The sequence below is a fragment of the Lipomyces tetrasporus genome (assembly GCF_029532465.1).
Source record: "Lipomyces tetrasporus strain NRRL Y-64009 chromosome Unknown POJ06scaffold_1, whole genome shotgun sequence".
Taxonomy (NCBI): domain Eukaryota; kingdom Fungi; phylum Ascomycota; class Lipomycetes; order Lipomycetales; family Lipomycetaceae; genus Lipomyces; species Lipomyces tetrasporus.
In genome coordinates this window covers 1,821,108-1,838,760 of record NW_026611596.1, presented here as the reverse complement: position 1 = coordinate 1,838,760, position 17,653 = coordinate 1,821,108, and the positions used below count along the sequence as shown (strand labels likewise).

General features: G+C 47.0%; 5 protein-coding genes across 5 annotated transcripts; 3 read left to right on the top strand and 2 right to left on the bottom strand.

The window, feature by feature from the left end:
• Positions 1–1,480: 1,480 nt before the first annotated feature.
• POJ06DRAFT_285022 (uncharacterized protein) lies at positions 1,481–6,959 on the top strand (the record flags this gene model as incomplete). Its single annotated transcript, XM_056190185.1, has 5 exons — positions 1,481–2,095; positions 2,147–3,855; positions 3,883–5,049; positions 5,099–6,135; positions 6,189–6,959. Coding segments are annotated over 5 exons (4,875 nt in total), but the record flags the coding sequence as incomplete, so codon positions are not given.
• A 483-nt stretch (positions 6,960–7,442) lies between these two features.
• Positions 7,443–10,452, top strand: POJ06DRAFT_272727 (uncharacterized protein). The gene is made up of 2 exons (XM_056189572.1): positions 7,443–9,114; positions 9,174–10,452. Exons 1-2 carry the CDS (start codon positions 7,612–7,614, stop codon positions 10,299–10,301), a joined length of 2,631 nt encoding a protein of 876 aa, XP_056047539.1. The 5' UTR covers positions 7,443–7,611; the 3' UTR covers positions 10,302–10,452.
• POJ06DRAFT_243522 (alpha/beta-hydrolase) lies at positions 10,453–12,088 on the bottom strand. The gene is made up of 6 exons (XM_056186373.1): positions 11,789–12,088; positions 11,594–11,732; positions 11,432–11,534; positions 11,161–11,380; positions 10,742–11,105; positions 10,453–10,687 (listed from the first exon to the last, which is right to left on the bottom strand). The coding sequence occupies exons 1-6, from the start codon at positions 11,993–11,995 to the stop codon at positions 10,548–10,550; spliced, it is 1,173 nt and encodes a 390-aa protein (XP_056047538.1). The 5' UTR covers positions 11,996–12,088; the 3' UTR covers positions 10,453–10,547.
• A 442-nt stretch (positions 12,089–12,530) lies between these two features.
• Positions 12,531–15,814, top strand: POJ06DRAFT_243509 (uncharacterized protein). Its single transcript, XM_056186372.1, has 8 exons — positions 12,531–12,868; positions 12,938–13,321; positions 13,384–13,442; positions 13,493–13,841; positions 13,891–14,150; positions 14,210–14,935; positions 14,989–15,082; positions 15,138–15,814. Exons 1-8 carry the CDS (start codon positions 12,722–12,724, stop codon positions 15,720–15,722), a joined length of 2,604 nt encoding a protein of 867 aa, XP_056047537.1. The 5' UTR covers positions 12,531–12,721; the 3' UTR covers positions 15,723–15,814.
• Positions 15,678–16,967, bottom strand: POJ06DRAFT_12204 (ESCRT-II complex subunit-domain-containing protein). The gene is made up of 4 exons (XM_056184252.1): positions 16,472–16,967; positions 16,251–16,411; positions 16,127–16,202; positions 15,678–16,059 (listed from the first exon to the last, which is right to left on the bottom strand). The coding sequence occupies exons 1-4, from the start codon at positions 16,704–16,706 to the stop codon at positions 15,932–15,934; spliced, it is 600 nt and encodes a 199-aa protein (XP_056047536.1). The 5' UTR covers positions 16,707–16,967; the 3' UTR covers positions 15,678–15,931.
• Positions 16,968–17,653: the final 686 nt, after the last annotated feature.

Here is a 17,653-nt window from a genome sequence, read left to right as displayed (position 1 = left end):
ATATTAGCTATTGCAGTATCGAGTTCCTGCTCAGGGTATGTGTTGGAGTTTCTAGAATGCTTCTCTGTAGCTGCCTGGTGACGTAAAGTGGCGATTCTGTGACCGGCAGGTTGGTGTGTAGTACGCCGCCGGGTCCGCGGAATTCTGGCAGCTTTAGCGGCATTCCCATTTGAGCGCTACTTATTCTTACCAACTAGGACAGCGGTGTAGTTACAAAGCAGCTTTATTGTTCTCACTGCATTTCCATTGATCAGCAATCGAGCAACGGCTTCAGCCATTTCGCAGACTCACATTATACTCCCAGTGCTATTTGTAGTCAGGCCCACGATTCAACGGACGACTCCTGCTACCTACACACAATCTGGGACGAGTTGACGTCTTTCTGCAACGAGTGCATCAGTAAAGGTCTTCGCCTAATCTATCCTACAGGATTCGAATTCTAACGGTTGATCACATAGACCACCTGTACGCGAGCCCTACTCCTACTGTTCGCCCAGCTATCTCCATTCATATGGCGGCATCCGCATAGAGCCGCCGTCAATATAAACAGTTTCCTAGTCGATCCGGTTTCTTATGGACCTCCGACCTCGCAACAAGAAACAAACCGCGCGTGTATCCGCTCAGCAACGCACTGATCGTCGTCTCCGCCATCAGCACCAACAGCAATCGTCGCCCGTAGCATCGGGCGCTCCCGTCCCCCCGTCGCCGTCGCCGTCACCAGAGGCCATTTTCCAAGTTCATTCGCCGCTGCGCCAGTCCGGACCTAAGTTGTCGCTATCTCCGGAGTCTGCACCGATCTCTTCGCCGTCTCAGTTTACTAGGTGAGTCGACTGGCACACTTGACATTTGGAGAGTGCTTTCGCTAACTTACTCACGCCACACTAGATCGCGAACAGCAGGCATAGGAGCACAGTCTCAGTCTCAATCGCAGCCTCGAATACAGTCAAAGCGCAAGTACAGCTCGTCGTCACCAGACGCAAAATCGAGTAACAGACACAGCGCGCCGTCAGCTCGTGCCAAGCGAACAAGACGATCGTTAGATCTTGGCAGTGAAGACGCTTCTCAGACAAAAGAAGCGCCCGCAGAACAGCAAGTACCCGTCACTCCGTCGTCAAAGCGAAAGCTTAAAGACGCTAGTTCGCCTGTGGCGCCGTCATCACGGTCACATAAAGCAGCATCCCCACAAATACGGAAGACAGCAGGTATGCCGAAGTCAGGCAACTCATCGTCAAAGAACACGAGCGGGAAGAATAGATTGAATAGCCGATCGCCTACGACAAGTGGCATTGGCCGTCGGACCAGGAGTCATCATGATTTAGAAGAAGATCTGCAGGAATTGGAGAGTGTGCGCGCGGCTGTTGCGGCGGACGCTGCAGCTGACGCTGCGACCAGCGACAGCGACAGAATTCATGAATACGCGTCAAGCAGTCGGCCGTCATTGGGCAGCTTGATGGCTGGTTTGGAGCAAGATGAAGATGGGTTGGACGACTATGAGGGCGAAGATGATGATATTGAGCATGAGCACAACCATTCGGAAGAAGCTGGTGAAGAAGACGAAGACGAGGACGACGAAGACGAGGATGATGACGATGATGACGATGACGATGAGGACTCTGAACGAAGCTCTCTGCATTCATCAGCGTTTGGAGGAGGCGCCCCGCTGTCGTCCATGTTCTCTCATGGATTGCAAGGCTCGCTATTTTCACTCTCTGGTATGATGTCGGCCGGCATGATGTCCGAGTTTGCGATGCGATTCAGTGATATTCGGTCTAATCTCAAGCAACGTGAAGATCCGGGCAGCCGAATGGTTGCATTGCAGGAGCTGTCCAACTTACTTCTCGTATCGACTGAGGAAATGTTCACCAGCACATTTTCGGCAGAACAGATTGTGCATGAGTTAGTGGATATTATGGCTAACCCAATTTTTGGCGAAGACGATCCCGAATCAATGCTCGTTGCATGCCGCTGCTTAGCGAGTTTGATGGACGCTTTACCGCAGAGCACGAGAGCAGTCGTCTATGGCGGTGCTGTTCCAGTCCTTTGCCAGAAATTACTGGAGATTGAGTACATCGATCTTGCTGAACAGGCGCTTAGTGTATGTTTGATGTTTACATCGTTCTGAACTTTCATGCTAATTAGTGTACAGACATTAAAGCGCGTCTCCGCGGATCATCCAACTGTCGTCGTTCGCGAGGGTGGCCTGACAGCCTGCCTTACGTATCTCGACTTCTTCGCTACGAATGTGCAACGCACTGCAGTAATAGTTGCAGCGAATTGCAGCCGAAACATCCCGAGTGACTGTTTCCCCACTGTTCGAGACGTCATGCCAATCTTGCTCAACGTACTGTTGGGTACAGATCAGAAAGTCGTAGAGCAAGGATGCCTCAGCGTTGCTCGCATTATCGAAAGTTTCAGACATCATCCCGAAAAACTTGAACAGCTAGTCAGCGAAGAGTTACTACAGAAGATGCTCGACCTGCTAATTCCCGGACCTACTAACGTTGTTGGTCATCACATTCACGCACATTTCTTGAAGGCGCTGTCATACGCCGCTAAAGCTTCACCCAAATTGGCGGCTACGATGTTCAAAATGCACATTGTCGACACACTCTACCAGATCTTAACCAGCGTTTCGCCTCCAACTGATTCCGAGATAGAGGAGCAAGTGAACAACAGTGTTATGGTTATGCAAACTGTTATTCACAGTCCCAAGGACCAGGTTTTGGCAACTCTCAACGTCGTATGCGAATTATTGCCGGGCATCCAGAAGGACGATTTGTCGCAGAACCCCAGCTTCTTCGAGACCATGGACAATTTAAATTATAACAACCCCGATATTAACGAAAAGAAGCTTTCTATCTTGGTCACATGTCAACCCGAAGTTAGACGGTTTGTGATGGTTTTGCTACCGGTGTTGTTAGATGTCTATTCATGCACCGTGGATCTCGGTATACGCCAGAAAGTTGTGACGGCGTTCTTGAAGATGTTCTTGAATATTGATGTTAATATTCTGCATGATGCACTCAAGAACGTTCAGTTTTCATCCTTGCTTGCTTCAATTTTAGCACAGAAAGATCATTTGAGCATTGTCGTTTGTGGTCTCCAGATTGCTGACGTACTCAGAAGAAGGCTACCCGATATCTACGAGTATCACTTTGAGCGCGAGGGTGTGATTGCCGAGATTTCGAAGCTAGCTGCTGACAAGCCACGGGAGGTTAAGAGGTCACAAGAGAAATCACACGAGACACAGGACGTTGTGGCCGATGATGAAGATGGGGATGAGCATATGCACGACGATGGAGCAGACGATGAGGAGAAGTCTGAGGTTTCCTCGCCGATCTCGGATAACCGGTCACAAGTTTCGTCGCCGGATAGTTCACGCGCTAACATGTCTTCTTTGTCGCATATTCTTGCCAGTTATCAGACTAGCCTGGATCAATGGGTCGCCAATTCTGCGCAAGAATTCCTTGACAAATACGTTGTGCCGTCTGAATGTAATAGTAAGGCTGCATCAGGATTGAATGAGTTAAAGCGTCTTGCAGATTCTCTGGTTGTAGGACCGGAGCTCGAGCAGCACTTACTTGACATTGTCCAGCATTTCAGTTCTGAAGCACTGACATCAATCTCGAGCTTTGAGTTGTTGAATTCCGGAATTATGGAGGCATTGCTGAAATTTTTGACATCTGGCTCTGATGAAGAGAAGCTCTGCGCTAGAAAGGCATTCTTACGAACATTTATGGACATTCGTGGAATGTCCAACGCTTCGTCGGCATTCAGTATTTTGATTCTGAAATTGCAAGAGTCATTGGTGCGATCGGAACATTTCGATGTGCTTATGTCGCCACATAGCGGTGAGTTATAGGCGCTTACAAATGACCATAGGCGTATATTAATAGGAGTCCTAGAACACGAGAATCCTACTGAAGTCCTATCGCAACAGATTCGTCTCAAACTTGTCGCGGACGATGACGCCGACATACTGAAGTCGTACCGTGTTTTTGCTGTTTCGATTCCGGCTGTAGCGTCCTTCAAGTCCCTTGAGGATTACCTCCGCATGAGAATCGGCGACAAGGCGACCGGCATGCCTTCTGGATCTCGCCGATCAGCGACATCGGGAGTTTTGAATAACACATTCACGTCGTTCGCGTCTTTTGCGGCATCAGCAGCTTCTTCGTCGTCGCCTCAATCTGCGTCAAGTTCGAGTGCAGCTTTACGATCTTTCGAGAGTGCGGTCGAGGCCGGCGAGGGCACGTCGGCGTCTGTACCTGCTGACATCCCGGAAGCATCAAAGCCAAAGGCGAAGTCAACCAATGATGACCAAACGGAGTGCGATGATGAGAGACAGGGGAAGGACAGCGATGCCGCTAGTGCTATGAGCTCTGTGAACGACGACTTACTAGATAGAGTCGATGATTATATGTCTAGCTCACAGGAAACGGAAGGTCGTCGTGTCAACGTTCAAGTTGATGGCGACCAAGTTATAGCTCAAACTCCAGGTGGCACAGGTATTTCCACTCCGGTCCCTGTTGCGTCTCCTGCGATTAAAAAGGACAGCGGCTTTGTTGACAGTATGTCAAGATCGGCCGTTTCGACTCCGCGGCAATCTTATTCGTCGGCGTTGCAGTCATCACCTCAGGATTGGCATATCGAGTTCCGCGTGAACGACAAATTGATACCAAATGACATGACAGTTTTTGGTGCCATTCATAAATACGGTAGCGATAAATCAGTTGCACAGTCGCGTCATCATTGGGATGTCATGAATTCAGTTCGTTTTCGCAAGGTTCCCGGACCAGCACCGGTTCCAGCCAGCGAGACGCTCAAGTACGGCGAGAAGTTCAAGGAAGTTCCGGAATCACTCAAGGACGACAATACTTCGTTTATGATTTTGCAGTTACTGAGAATCCTGTACGCCTTGAATGCCAATCTCGGCGAAATTTTCTCTGATGAGGACGTTTCTATTACGCCATTGGCCGTCAATCAGTTTATTAGCAGCAAGTTGACCTCCAAAATGAATCGACAGTTAGAAGAACCGTTGATAGTGGCCAGGTATGATATAATAAGGACTTAGGTTTGGAATTCCTGCTAACGCTAGCAGCGCATGCCTTCCGGACTGGAGTAGTGATTTGACTCGCCATTATCCATTCTTGTTTCCATTCGAGACTCGTCGCCTGTTCCTTCAGTCAACATCCTTCGGCCATTTCCGATCGGTCAACAGATGGAAGACTCGTGGCGGCGATACCAACAGACGTGACAGCAATAGCAACCGCGCTTTTATTTTCAAGACTATGCGCCAGAAGGTCAGAATTGCTCGTCCCCAAATACTTCAGAGTGCGATTAAGGTTATGGAGTTATATGGTTCCTCGCCTAGTATTCTCGAGGTTGAATATTTTGATGAAGTTGGTACTGGTCTCGGGCCGACTCTTGAGTTCTACGCAGCAGTATCTCGAGAGTTCGCTAAGAAGAAACTTCGCTTGTGGCGAGAGAACGAGTCTGATCCCGAGAGTGAATATGCATTTGGAACTTATGGGTTGTACCCCATGCCGATGTCGGAATCCAAGGCTAAAGGAGAGTGCGGAAAGAAAGTCTTGCATTTGTTCAAGATCCTAGGACAGTTTGTGGGTCGTGCTCTTTTGGATTCTCGATTGCTAGATATTAAGTTTAATCCGATGTTCTTCCGCGCTCAACAGGATTCGGTTGCACCGTCACTTGGATCCGTTAAGACTGTTGACGCTCATTTAGCAAGGTCTCTGAAGTTGCTACAGAAATTTTCTGCTGAGAAGAACAAGATCTTGGCTGACACGACACTTTCGGACGATGAGAAAAACGCTAGGCTGGAAGATATTGAAATTGACAGTGTTAAAGTTGACGACTTAACCCTTGATTTTACACTGCCTGGACAGCCGGAGTACGAGCTCAGTGAAGGCAGCGCAAATATGCCGGTTACTATTCACAACGTCGATGAGTATGTCAAGAAAGTCATTGACGCGACATTGGGAAGTGGTGTCGAGAAGCAATTGAATGCTTTTCGTGAAGGATTCTCGTCCGTGTTCTCGTTTGCAGCCATGAGCGCATTCACACCAGAGGAACTTGTTATGCTGTGCGGACAAATTGATGAGGACTGGTCTCTTGAGAGTAAGTTTCAATATTGGCAATTCATGAAGACGCGATGAACTAACCTCATGTAGCTCTCTTTGATTCGGTCAAGGCCGATCACGGATACACTATGAGCAGCAAGACAGTGCAAAATCTTCTCGAGGTCATGACCCAATACGACGTGAACAAGCGTCGCGCATTTTTACAGTTTATCACGGGCAGTCCCAACTTGCCGATTGGTGGTTTCAAGTCACTTACTCCGACATTCACTATCGTTTGCAAGTCAAGCGAGCCGCCATATTCGCCCGACGATTATCTTCCTAGTGTCATGACTTGCGTGAATTATCTCAAAATCCCTGATTACAGTTCTAAGGAGGTTCTACGTGCGCGCGTGACGAAAGCCATAGAAGAAGGTTCCGGCGCGTTCTTGTTATCATAACTTATAGATCGTGTCGATTGCCTTAATTATTGTTCCGTTGTTCGTTTTGTCTAGTTTGCTCAAGGTTACATTGTTTGTGTTGTCTGGTCTCGTATGTTTTGCTATCGATTGCCATTGATTATTGAGCCGGTTATGTGCATTTGGGAGTATTTTCCGTCTGGGAATTTTGTCTTGTTATCTATCGTATGTATGAATGATTATATCGTTATTGTCAATATGGTTCGTCTTCGTGGTAATACTTGTGAGCTTGCTAAGTATGTCGCTTCTGTTGTGAAATGGTCGGGTCCACTTGATGTGGTGAATTTTTGTTTGCTTTTGTAGTTAGTTATTGTTCTAATTGAATTATTCGAAGAATTGATACTGCTGTTCAATCTACGGTGTATGATTCCTCTGAATGATGAGTTGTATTAGACATGCAGTCCGTGATCGACATCATATTATAGCAGCTATATATGTTGGAAGGATCGCGCCAACGAATAAGCCAACATTAGGCCAGTCAAATCATGGGACACATATGCTCTCCGCCGTAGTAATATTGATGCATCATCTTGAGACGGGTGAGAGCGTTTCATAGTACGAGTTGTGATCAAATTGCTGACATCACTCAATTTGCCAGCCTAAGATTAAATTCTCTTCCAAATTCGCGTATTGCGATTTGCTAGCCAAACCTGCAGTCTCGCCTAGCCGCAAATCTGAGCCGGCAGACAGCTTTCTAGGAGGAGTCGACTTTGACCTGGCTTACAATACACAGAAATCGTTAGTATTGTCGTTGTCCTGATACGCGTGTCCAAGATGTAGGGCAGACTGAGTTAAATACGCGTTGCATGACGCGTCAACAATTAGGGGCGCGACCCCTGAACAGCCTTTACTGTCAAAGCAACCCCTGGCTTGCCTTCCACCCACGTAGCCTGTGCTTTCCGCGCTCATTTCGTATGCGCAACAGATTCCAAGCATCTCTAATCGTGCTTGAAAGTCACGGTTCTATCATCTAGTGCGCTGGCACTGTTTCTCATCAGCATAGCCCCAAGTTTACTTCTGTTCTGTCGGTAATATACGCCTGTTCGACCTCGCCTGCAATGGTACTTCCATCTCTATCTCTGAGCAAAAAGAGCCCGAAGCTGAAGGCTTCAGGTGAGGGCAGGTTCAGTCCCGTCAGCGACAAGTTTACTCGCCAAAGTGGAGAGAGGTCACCCGCTTTGCCTGCAATTCCGTCGGTCAGTACCTCACCGCTATCTTCACCCTGGTCGTCGACACAGAGCTCGCCTTTGACCATTCAGACATCGATCTCTTCGTCTTCCGCTACTTCACCGAGTTCAAGATCAGGCTTTTCTTCTCCGTCATCTACTTCATTCGCCGCTCGAAAATCTCCTCCAAAGTCGCCGGATATTCCAAGCTCGCTAGTCTTCCGGGACTTGGACAGATATCCGCAGATTGTGCGACATGTCGTTACATCCACCATCGAACCTACATCGCCATCACCTACAAGCCCCACTCCGGAGACAGGGCCTTTTCCTAAGCGACAGTCATCCATCAAGACAGCTAAGACTCTGCTAAGTGCCGCATCACTGATGTCGCCGTGCGGTCCCCTTACAACTGGCCGTTCTACAAGCTCGAAAACAACGACCACATCAGCACTCGTTCCAGCTGTCCCCGAGGTTCCTGAGGAATCTACCACTGTCACACCTGAGCCCACAGTTTACGGCTCAAACAATCAGTCCAGATCCAGCGCTTCAACCGTGTCCTACCACACTCAGAGTGATAGTCTGAGCTCAGATATTCCATCTGCCAAGTCGATTGCACAGCACCCGAAACACCCATCACAGTCGTCGACATCGAGTGGATCGTCAACGAGCTCATTACCTCTACAGGCGGTGCAAGTTCGCGTTGCTTCCTTTACCTCACTCGACTCGACACCCCGCAGGATACGAATCTCGGGATCACCTGACAGCAAGAGATCAGCAGCTTCTTCTACGGCTCCTGAAGATAGTGTTGGCGACGTCGCGGACGACAGTAGCGATTACGACAGTCTAAAAGAACCTGCTAAGGGAATTTCAAAGACTCAAAGGCTGCTTGAGAAGACACATTCACAAATGAAGAGGATACACCTGCCCGAGCTTCAAATACCGCAGCTCAAGGCCGTATCTTCCGACAGTTTCCCTCATTTCAAGTCGAGTATGACTACTCCGTCGTCGGCCAAGTCTACGGCGCAGTATAATTTCGATCTCGTTGAGTCTCTACAGGAGGAGCTCCGACAGGTCTCAGCGGAGCTTGCGGCTTCGATCAAGCGGGAGTTGGACCTTGAGATGCTGCTCGACAAATACGCCACTACAAATGATAGTGATGGTGAACTTACGGATGGAAGTTCCTCATGTTTGGAAGACGATAGCGAGGGATCGGATGGATTTCGACCTAGACTTAGATATAACACCGAGCGATTTGAGGATTTGGAAACGAAGCTCAGGATGGAGCAGCAGGAGAAAGCAAGACTGCGACTTGAGTTTCAGCATATTGTGGACAAAGAACGACAAGGCAGACGTGAATGTGAGGAAAAACGCAAGAAATTGGAGGAACAATTAAAGGTAGTTACCCTCTAGACTTAATTGAAGGTTAATGGTTCGGTTGCTTATAGCTATTATAGAGCAAAGCCAAGTCGGGCAAAAAGGACGCACTCCTGGCTGCAAATATCGAAGCTACCGAAAACGTGAGGTCACTAGAGGTCGCCTTAGAAGAAGCTCAGCGTAAGCTGTACAATGAACGCATGAATGCACAGAATCTAGAGTTCATGCTGACCAGCATTCGTGAGGAGTTGCAAGATATGTCGGACAAGTCACCCGCCGAGTTAGAAAGTCGCGCGCGATCATCTATTGCCTCGCTAAACATGCTGCAGCGGTACCAAATCAAGGCATCCCCTCGAGGAAGCTTAAATTCAGGATCCATATCGCCTGATCTGTCAGATCCTGAGAGTATGAAGGCTAGAATCGACGAACTAGAATCCCAGAGAGATGCACTTCAAGAAGCACTGCGAAGCCTAAAGGAGAGGCATGCATTGGAAGTTAAACAGGTATCTGAGCAGGCGAAGTCGTTGCAAAGCCAGTTGAATAGAGCACGAGACCTTGCCAAGGCAATCGCAACCCGGCGCGTCGTCCACGACAAAGATATGGCCTTATTCAGACAGCAACTAGATGCTATGAAGCTCAAGTTGGCGGCCTCTCAAGAAGAGAAAACGGTCCTTGAAATCAACCTCAAAGAGCTTAAAGAGAATGTGACCAGTGCTAACGATGAAGGAAAAGAAGTCGATATCGACTCCACAACTCGACAAGGGACTGAGGATGACACCAACCAGAAGTTACAAGAGCTCACCGCAAGCCACGATGAAGCACTCGCTCGGATAGCAGACCTAAACAAGAGGCTTCGGCGCAGAAGTTCCGAAATCAGGACATTGTCGGATGATTTTGAGAAGGAGCGTCAAGAGACGCGGTCGTTGGTTCGGTCTTTAGAAGATCGGGTAGCCAAGGCTGAGGAGCAACAGCGCAAGGCACATGATTTGGCTGAAGAGCGCTCAGTGCTGCTGCGGACTCTTTCATGCAACCGAAAGCAGATGAAAGAAGAGCATGATAAGATGACCGAAGATCTCGACGCAAGTACGAAACGGCTTCAAGACTTTGTTCATGAGATTCAGGAACATGTTGAATCCAACAGGGACTTCGCTTCTCGTTTCGCAGAGTCGGTGTTTCAAACGAAAAATCAAACTGCTGTATCTTACTAAAGTAGTGCGTCCAAAACATTTTGATTTCATCGTTGGTATTTAAATGGCTTGGGGTTGGCTTCTTTTTTCATTTATTCCTTTAGTTTATTTGTCTTGTTGCATACCTGGTCAGTGTACGCTATCCTACAATGTGCAGATTACCACACAATGACTTGCATTTGATTACAGACCAGTTCACATACAATTCACCATATATTGCAGTAAATTCAAGTTCAGGATCCTCAGATATTCCTCATACACATTCTTCTATAATTTAGAATTTCGTATGTCTAATGCTGCAACATAAATGCTGTTAAACCCTGTATCCCTCGGAGTGCGCTCATCATCATAATTGTCCCTCTGCCACTGTTCTAGTACTTTCGAGAGAAACGCAATGACATGTTCAGCTATGGATAGTTAGTTTGCTTCGTAAGAATGGCTAACTATCGTAACGTCCTTACCAGTGCCTTCAACTTCCTCAAAGGGAATGAAATGGCTTGCATTGTTGATTGTAATCAGCTTCGCGTGTTTCATTACAGCAGTTTTCTTATGAATCCGGTCGTTAACATCGCTTTGTCCCCCAGTGATAAAAAGAGTTGGAATTTTGACTTTATGCAACTGATCAAATATCTCCACACTGTCTGGACGGTCTAGGGGCGGCGGTGAATTCCCGACTTTGTCTAAGTAGTCGGGGTTCACAGTGACAAAAGTCCACACCTCTTGGTACCTGGTCGTGGTTAACGTCACTTGGGTTTGATTAGAATCTGCGCTTGATCCATGAACTTCGCGATACAGCTTTGTCGGAAGATCTCGAAGTCCATATTTCTGGCATTCACCAGTTAGTCGTCATACAAATTTATGTATTGAGGAACATACTCACAATCCAAAGATCAAAAACTCTTGGATCCCATCTTCGGTACATAGTTCTCTTCTTGAAATACTTTATAGCTTCTTCCTTTGATGGCCACACATCCTTGCGATGAGATGATAATTTTGCGGGATTCAAGCCGACAGCAGTAGCGTCTTCTTTACTCTCTATTATGGGGTCTATACCTATGATACCGGAAAATAATGATGGATGGAGAACAGCTAGATTAAACCTGCAATTGTTTTGCTGTTAGACCACAGCTAGAGAGGGAGCTAGAACTTACAGCTGCGCTCCGCCCATTGAGTGACCCATTGCAAATACAGGTTGCGGAGGTCTCAGTATTTGGAGAATAACAAATAAGTCCCTTGAGACATCTGTCCAGCTCACTAGTTTAAGCGTAAGCTATATAAACGAAGTGAGAGCTTACGGCGTCGTTAGCACCTACTACAATCGCCCAGCTTATTCTCATTTCTAACACCAGATTCGCCCTGGTTCACGATGTCCGTAATAAGAATATACCGGATTCTAAACCTCGCATGCACGGAATAGTATAGTAGAGCAACAAACAGAGGTTCGTATAATTCCTATCCCGAGGAATTCATTAACCCACCAATAACACAACGAAACCAGTGATACGCACTTTGCCTAACCCATTTGCATGAGCTGCAACAATAGTAACGTCACCTTTCTGTGGGTTGGTATTGCTCTTTGGTGTATATATCTTTCCAACAATTTCAAGCCTATCATCAGGATGTTGAACTGCCCGCTTGTCCAGTCGTGGCTGAACTGCAGGGAAGATGCGGCGCTCAATATTGAATACTGATTCCGCGGCAGCCATATCGGTCATATTTCGCCGTTTTTAGATACTAGCGGAGACACGGGAACAGGTGCAGATATAGGATCTATCCCAAAACAATAAGGTAACAAGGCTATCCTCCATCTTCGACCTGTGCGGCTCAGCAGGAAAGCTGTGCCAAAACGCCTTCTGCTCAATAAACAAGCATGCTGTGAATTACGCGTGGTTTGCATGTTTGCCAAATGTGCGCGTCACGCGTGAATGGCGCGTCAACGTCCGGGTAACGTCCCTTCACGTAGAAAGTTTGGATGTTCCACCTATAGCACGGGTATTACTTGGGGACATGTCGCACTCCATCCTGGATGGGCTAGGGTAGAGCTAATGTAATTTGGTATTAGTTATCGTCCATAATTACGATTGAGGCGTTGATACTTTGTACTCTTCTCCAAAAATGTAGTGCGACATTCGGCGTTCGGCTGGCCGAATGGCCTAAGTCGTCACAGGAGTTAGGGCAGAATGCCCTACAATGTGCACCGAACTTTCTGTGGCTTGTTAGGCCGCCATGTCCGTGCTGTAGGTGACGCGCCTAGGATATCCGGCATCAATGCAGGAGATCCGGCAGCAACAATACGTGCCAAGCTGAAGTTCCCATCAAAACAAATTCTTGAATAATCGGTTATAGAATTTGGATAACTATTTGTCGTTTAGTTCAATCCCGCGTTACCCCTAAGCAATACAACAATTGCCGACGCGTAGGAGAACAGCACCACACGACAAATGAATGGCACAACCAAGAGCAGCTTCCTCTCCTCGCCTTATTCGAATGAGAAAAAGGCGGCATTGGAGCCTCGCTCGAAACTTTTTAAGAGCGTTGTATATCATATTGTGAAGGATGGGTCGTTAGACGATGAGGAGTATAGCATCGTACGTGTTTCCTATTTGACTTTATGTCCAACAATCAACCCGTTCTACTTGCTGATACAGTGATTGTAGCTCTCCAATCTATTGGAAAAGGGTGATGCTGTTGAGACGGAGTATATTACAGACCGCAGTCGGAAAGTTTTGGATCTTTCGAATGTAACCCATATCATATCCAACACAATCGACTTTCCGGAGTATCCTGATGCTGAGCAACGGATGATCAACGTCGTCAAGCCACTGTGGGTATACAAGTCCGTTAGTCACGGAAGGACTGCGCCCTTGCGACTGTACTCGCCAAACCCAAAGTTTTTCTTTTCAGATGTAAATATTTTCGTCACAGGGCTGCCGCAAGGCGACCGTGAAGCCTTGTATGGCGGAGTGCGCGCGCTAGGAGGGCAGTGGTCCGAATCACTGACACGTTTCACTACTCACGTTATTGCGTTGAGCATGGACGAAGTAAGCAAACTATAGCTATTATTGTCTGTTTGAGCGCCATCAATTTACTGACGGTGGATCAGGCGTCGTGCAAAACCGCGGCCCTCGAACGCAAGGCTTGCAAGATTGTACTTCCCCATTGGTATGAGTTGCTTTCGTTACGATATTTCATGTTAGCTGATCGTATAATAGGATTGACGACTGTCTCAAGCTGCATCGTCGCATTGACGAGGGCCCATATCTGTTCCCCAATCCTAAAATTCTGGCCGAAGCAAACTCAGGAAAGCCGTTGGTGGGAGCCAAATTGGATCACACGTTTATTCATTCGGCATACATCAATGACAAGATTAATCCGCCACAGCCTAGAAACTCCATTTTCAAGGAAAAAAGATTCTTTATTGGTAGCGACCTAAATTTATCTGAACGGTCATCGAACACCATCCGCGTTATAATTGAGATTGCTGGCGGATCCGTTACAGACAGTCTCGATGAAGCCAATGTTTATGTAGGCTGTTATAGAGCTGGAGAGGATTATATGAAGGTACGCCTATGGGTGTAGATGCTGCTGCCTACATGATTAACTAAAGTAGGCTTGCCGAATGCGTCTGTTTGTTGGAAATTTGACCTGGTTATATTGGATGTTTGCTCACGATGAGTGGGCTTCTTCTATGAAGCATTTACTACATTATCCAATTCCCAATGAAAAGATTAAAGGAATGGAGAATTACTTGATTTGTATTTCTGGATACAACGGTGATTCACGACATTATCTGGAAAAGCTTATCGAGGCGTGTGGTGCTACTTATACGAAGGCTCTGAAGACGACTAACACGCATTTGATCACCGCTAAGTATGAAAAACCTTACCATACGTGGTCTATTGCTTATCAGAGACTAATAATTTCGATAGGCCCTCCGGTGAGAAATATACAGCTGCACGGGATTGGAATTGCCATGTTGTTAATCACCTTTGGCTCGAAGAAACTTACGCGAAATGGCAAGTCCAAAGCGTGACGCTTCCGCGGTATTCACACTTCCCACGGATGACAAATTTGGTAGAGGTTATCGGTCAGACACGGTTGGATATGCATGAGCTAAAGTCCTTTTATGCGAATGAGGATGGCGATGCTACTGACGCCTCCGAGGATCTCTGTGATCGCGAAGAATTTTCGTCTGCGAAGGAGTCACTGTCGGCATCAAAAGATGCTGATGAGAGACGTTTTGCACAGATAAGTCAGAACAATGTCGGTAATAAAGAACCTGTGAAGTCTGATAACAGAGAACCTGAGAAAAATACGGTATCCAAGAATGCGAAGGAGAATTCCTCAGCCACCGTTAGATCAATGTCAAGAAGTTCGGTTGAGACTCCCGTTAGACCTTCCACGAAATCAAAGGCACTTTCCGCAACATCGGCTGTTGATAGTCCAGTGTCTGTGACTTCAAGCGGGGGGAGGCGCGCGAAAGAGAAGGCTGCGGTGAAACTGAAGGATGATATGATCGATCTTAATGATTTTGAGAGGCAAAAGAAGAAGAGCAGTCTGCCATCATTGCCGATGGAAGACAAGGGCAGTCAAGAGCTACGGGTTGCGAGCAAGAAGAGAAAAGGTGATACTCATGAGCCTGAGGATGCGGCCGCGTAAGTCAACCCAATGCGACGTACCGCCGTTAGTACTGACGATGCAGAACTAGGTCGAAGAAGAAGAGCAAAGTTGCTACAACAAACATTGTCATGAGAGTCATGTTGACAGGATACACTGGTACGTTAACTCCAGGCGACCTGCAGGTGCGTATTCATACTGTCGTTTACGAGTACAACATTGTACTGAAATCCTTTACAGCGATTATACAACTTGGGCATCGAGATTGTCGAATCACCAGATGTGGCTACGCATGTGGCCTCCCCTAAGATCAGCAGAACGGAGAAATTTTTGTGTGCGCTGCCAAGAGCGCCTGTTGTAATCAACACCGATTTTATAACTCATTGTTCGAAGGAGAATAAGATGCTGCATGTCAACGACTACATCTTGCATGACCCAGAAGGCGAGGAGCGCAATAAGTGTGTCCTTGCTGAGTCGCTCAAGCGCGCTAAGGAACGAAAAGCTGGGCCGTTCCATAATATGGGGATCAATGTTACTCCAGGTATCAAGGGTGGTTACGAAGTCATCCGACATGTTATCGAAGCGAACGGTGGACAGTGTCATCTAATCAGAAACCCGAGGGCGAAGAAATATATCGTATCGCCAAAACACCCAATGATTTTGATTTCATCAACAGAGGAAAATGTTTATTTTGACAATTTCCTAAAGTACGCTGAAAGCGAGGGCAATGACGCTTATATTTTCAGCACGGAATGGATCTTGACTGGCGTCCTACGAATGGAAGTGAAGTTTGATAACGAGTTTTCGTTAGTAGCGGAGGATTAGCTTAATGGCATGGCAGCGGGATTTATCGTTCACTCTCCAGTTTAATTTTGATTGGTTCCATTACGGTGCATGATAATGTATTAATTTATCACTACCTAATTACCATTATTAGGTCACACTAGACAAAACCGTATGGCAGGACAACACCATACCCAAAATGTCCAATTCGCGCCGATATTTCCGATGCACACCCAAATATCTGATTCTTGTTATTGGCTTCCGAAAAACTTAACACCGGCTTCTTCTCCGTCTGCAGATTTCATTATTTGCGCCTGTCCTCTCCGGATTAGAACGTCGAGCGCCTTCCGCAGGATTGTAGGATCTATTCCTCTGAAATCTATAAACAGCGACACTATCAGTCGTGTGTCGCGGCCATTGTAATAACTCCTACACCAATTCCATACCTTGGGAATACGACAGATCGCCCTCGGCAATTTCGTACAAAGTCAGAATAGCGTTTTTCTGTCCCGTCGAATCAATCTATCCTCCCATTAGCATTGATCTGAATGCTTGCGCACACTCGCATACCCAATCAGCAATGATATTCGCCCACTCTTCCGGTCTCCGCCAATATATTATGGCACTCGTGTTCTTCGACGGATTGCTTCCGGACCCTGACACCCATTCCGCATCACCATTCTTGACCATGCTATCCAATATCTCCCTACACGTCTCCAGTTTCAGTGATCCTAGTGCTGTTCAGCATGGCCCAACACTATGCTAGTAATTACCACGTCGACGGAACATACGATTAATATCTCTGTTATTGAAAAGATCCCACTCGATCGCCGTATTTAGATCTATTCTCCATATCCGGTTATACCTGCAATATGCTAAAATCAATGAACTCCATAGCGATAGCTGCGACGTCCAAGTTTGGCTGTTTGGCTGTCGCGTGAAGAATGGCGGGAAGGAGTATATCGATGGGAATGGGAAAGATGTGCTCGGGGTTGACGAGGATGTTGGAGATGTCAATGTCGACATTATGTCGTCAATGAAGCCTGGAGATTGAGGCGTAACTAGTCACAACGAATAATTAACCGACCAGCCATTCACAGAAATCTTCGACAGTGAACAATAGCGACGAGTACTGAAAAGCTTGTGAACAGGTGCTCGCTCGACTAAAGACCGACTGTAGCAGAGAATTTATTTGCTGAAGGACCTTTTAATTATTGAGCTCATATCGGGTTACTAAGAGCGGCGAGCGAGCGATTAGGACCAACTAAGGTTAATCAGACAAACTCAGCTTGACGCCCGCAGATGGTACAATACCACAACGCGGCGCGCAGTCCCGAGCCTATCTCTCGTACATATATGCCCACAAATGTTATATGGTGCCTAAGGGTTAGCACATTATCAAGTTTCTAGTGAGCAACAAAAAATACCGTAATCTGTATAAACAGTTGCCGGGTACGATTGTCGGGACCAACCTTTAGGATCCATAGCGAGTATCACCGCCAACCAATAACAGGAACGTCCCTGACTGAACGAAGAGTTAAAACGGGAACGGGGGGTTCATTCGTAATCGTACCTCAAGAATCCAAGCGTCTTACAGGACTCGACCAACCAAACAATTGCGGTTCCCCTAAACCAACGTCCTGTACAACTGCGACTATAATCATTTTGTCCGGCATTTTTCCATATCTTTAGAATAAAATATGCTCCGCCGTAAAGCGACAACAATTAGCTTGACCATGGCCGATGTGCATGCGCTCGACGACGATCCAAGGCAACGACTACAGCCAAACGAGCCACCATCATCGTCACCGAAGCGATCCGAGTTAACAGGGTCATCATCGTCACCTTTTTCTACTTCGGCGTTTCCAGCCATATCGCAATCTAGACATCAAGCTTCCAGAAACCACTAGAATGCGTGTTGGTGATTGCGAACATACTCATTACAAAGGAGCCATGGCATTGAAGACTTTTGG

Coding starts and splice junctions, on each gene's coding strand:
- POJ06DRAFT_12204 (XM_056184252.1), bottom strand. CDS start 16,706: ATGTCGACATTGACATCTCCAACATCCTCGTCAACCCCGAGCACATCT. Junction 16,203..16,250: donor CGAATATCATTGCTGATTGG/GTATGCGAGTGT, acceptor ATGGGAGGATAG/ATTGATTCGACGGGACAGAA. Junction 16,060..16,126: donor CGATCTGTCGTATTCCCAAG/GTATGGAATTGG, acceptor CGCTGTTTATAG/ATTTCAGAGGAATAGATCCT.
- POJ06DRAFT_243522 (XM_056186373.1), bottom strand. CDS start 11,995: ATGACCGATATGGCTGCCGCGGAATCAGTATTCAATATTGAGCGCCGC. Junction 11,535..11,593: donor GAATAAGCTGGGCGATTGTA/GTAGGTGCTAAC, acceptor CGCTTAAACTAG/TGAGCTGGACAGATGTCTCA. Junction 11,106..11,160: donor GAGTTTTTGATCTTTGGATT/GTGAGTATGTTC, acceptor GGTGAATGCCAG/AAATATGGACTTCGAGATCT.
- POJ06DRAFT_243509 (XM_056186372.1), top strand. CDS start 12,722: ATGAATGGCACAACCAAGAGCAGCTTCCTCTCCTCGCCTTATTCGAAT. Junction 13,842..13,890: donor CTGGAGAGGATTATATGAAG/GTACGCCTATGG, acceptor TAACTAAAGTAG/GCTTGCCGAATGCGTCTGTT. Junction 15,083..15,137: donor TAACTCCAGGCGACCTGCAG/GTGCGTATTCAT, acceptor AATCCTTTACAG/CGATTATACAACTTGGGCAT.
- POJ06DRAFT_272727 (XM_056189572.1), top strand. CDS start 7,612: ATGGTACTTCCATCTCTATCTCTGAGCAAAAAGAGCCCGAAGCTGAAG. Junction 9,115..9,173: donor AATTGGAGGAACAATTAAAG/GTAGTTACCCTC, acceptor TAGCTATTATAG/AGCAAAGCCAAGTCGGGCAA.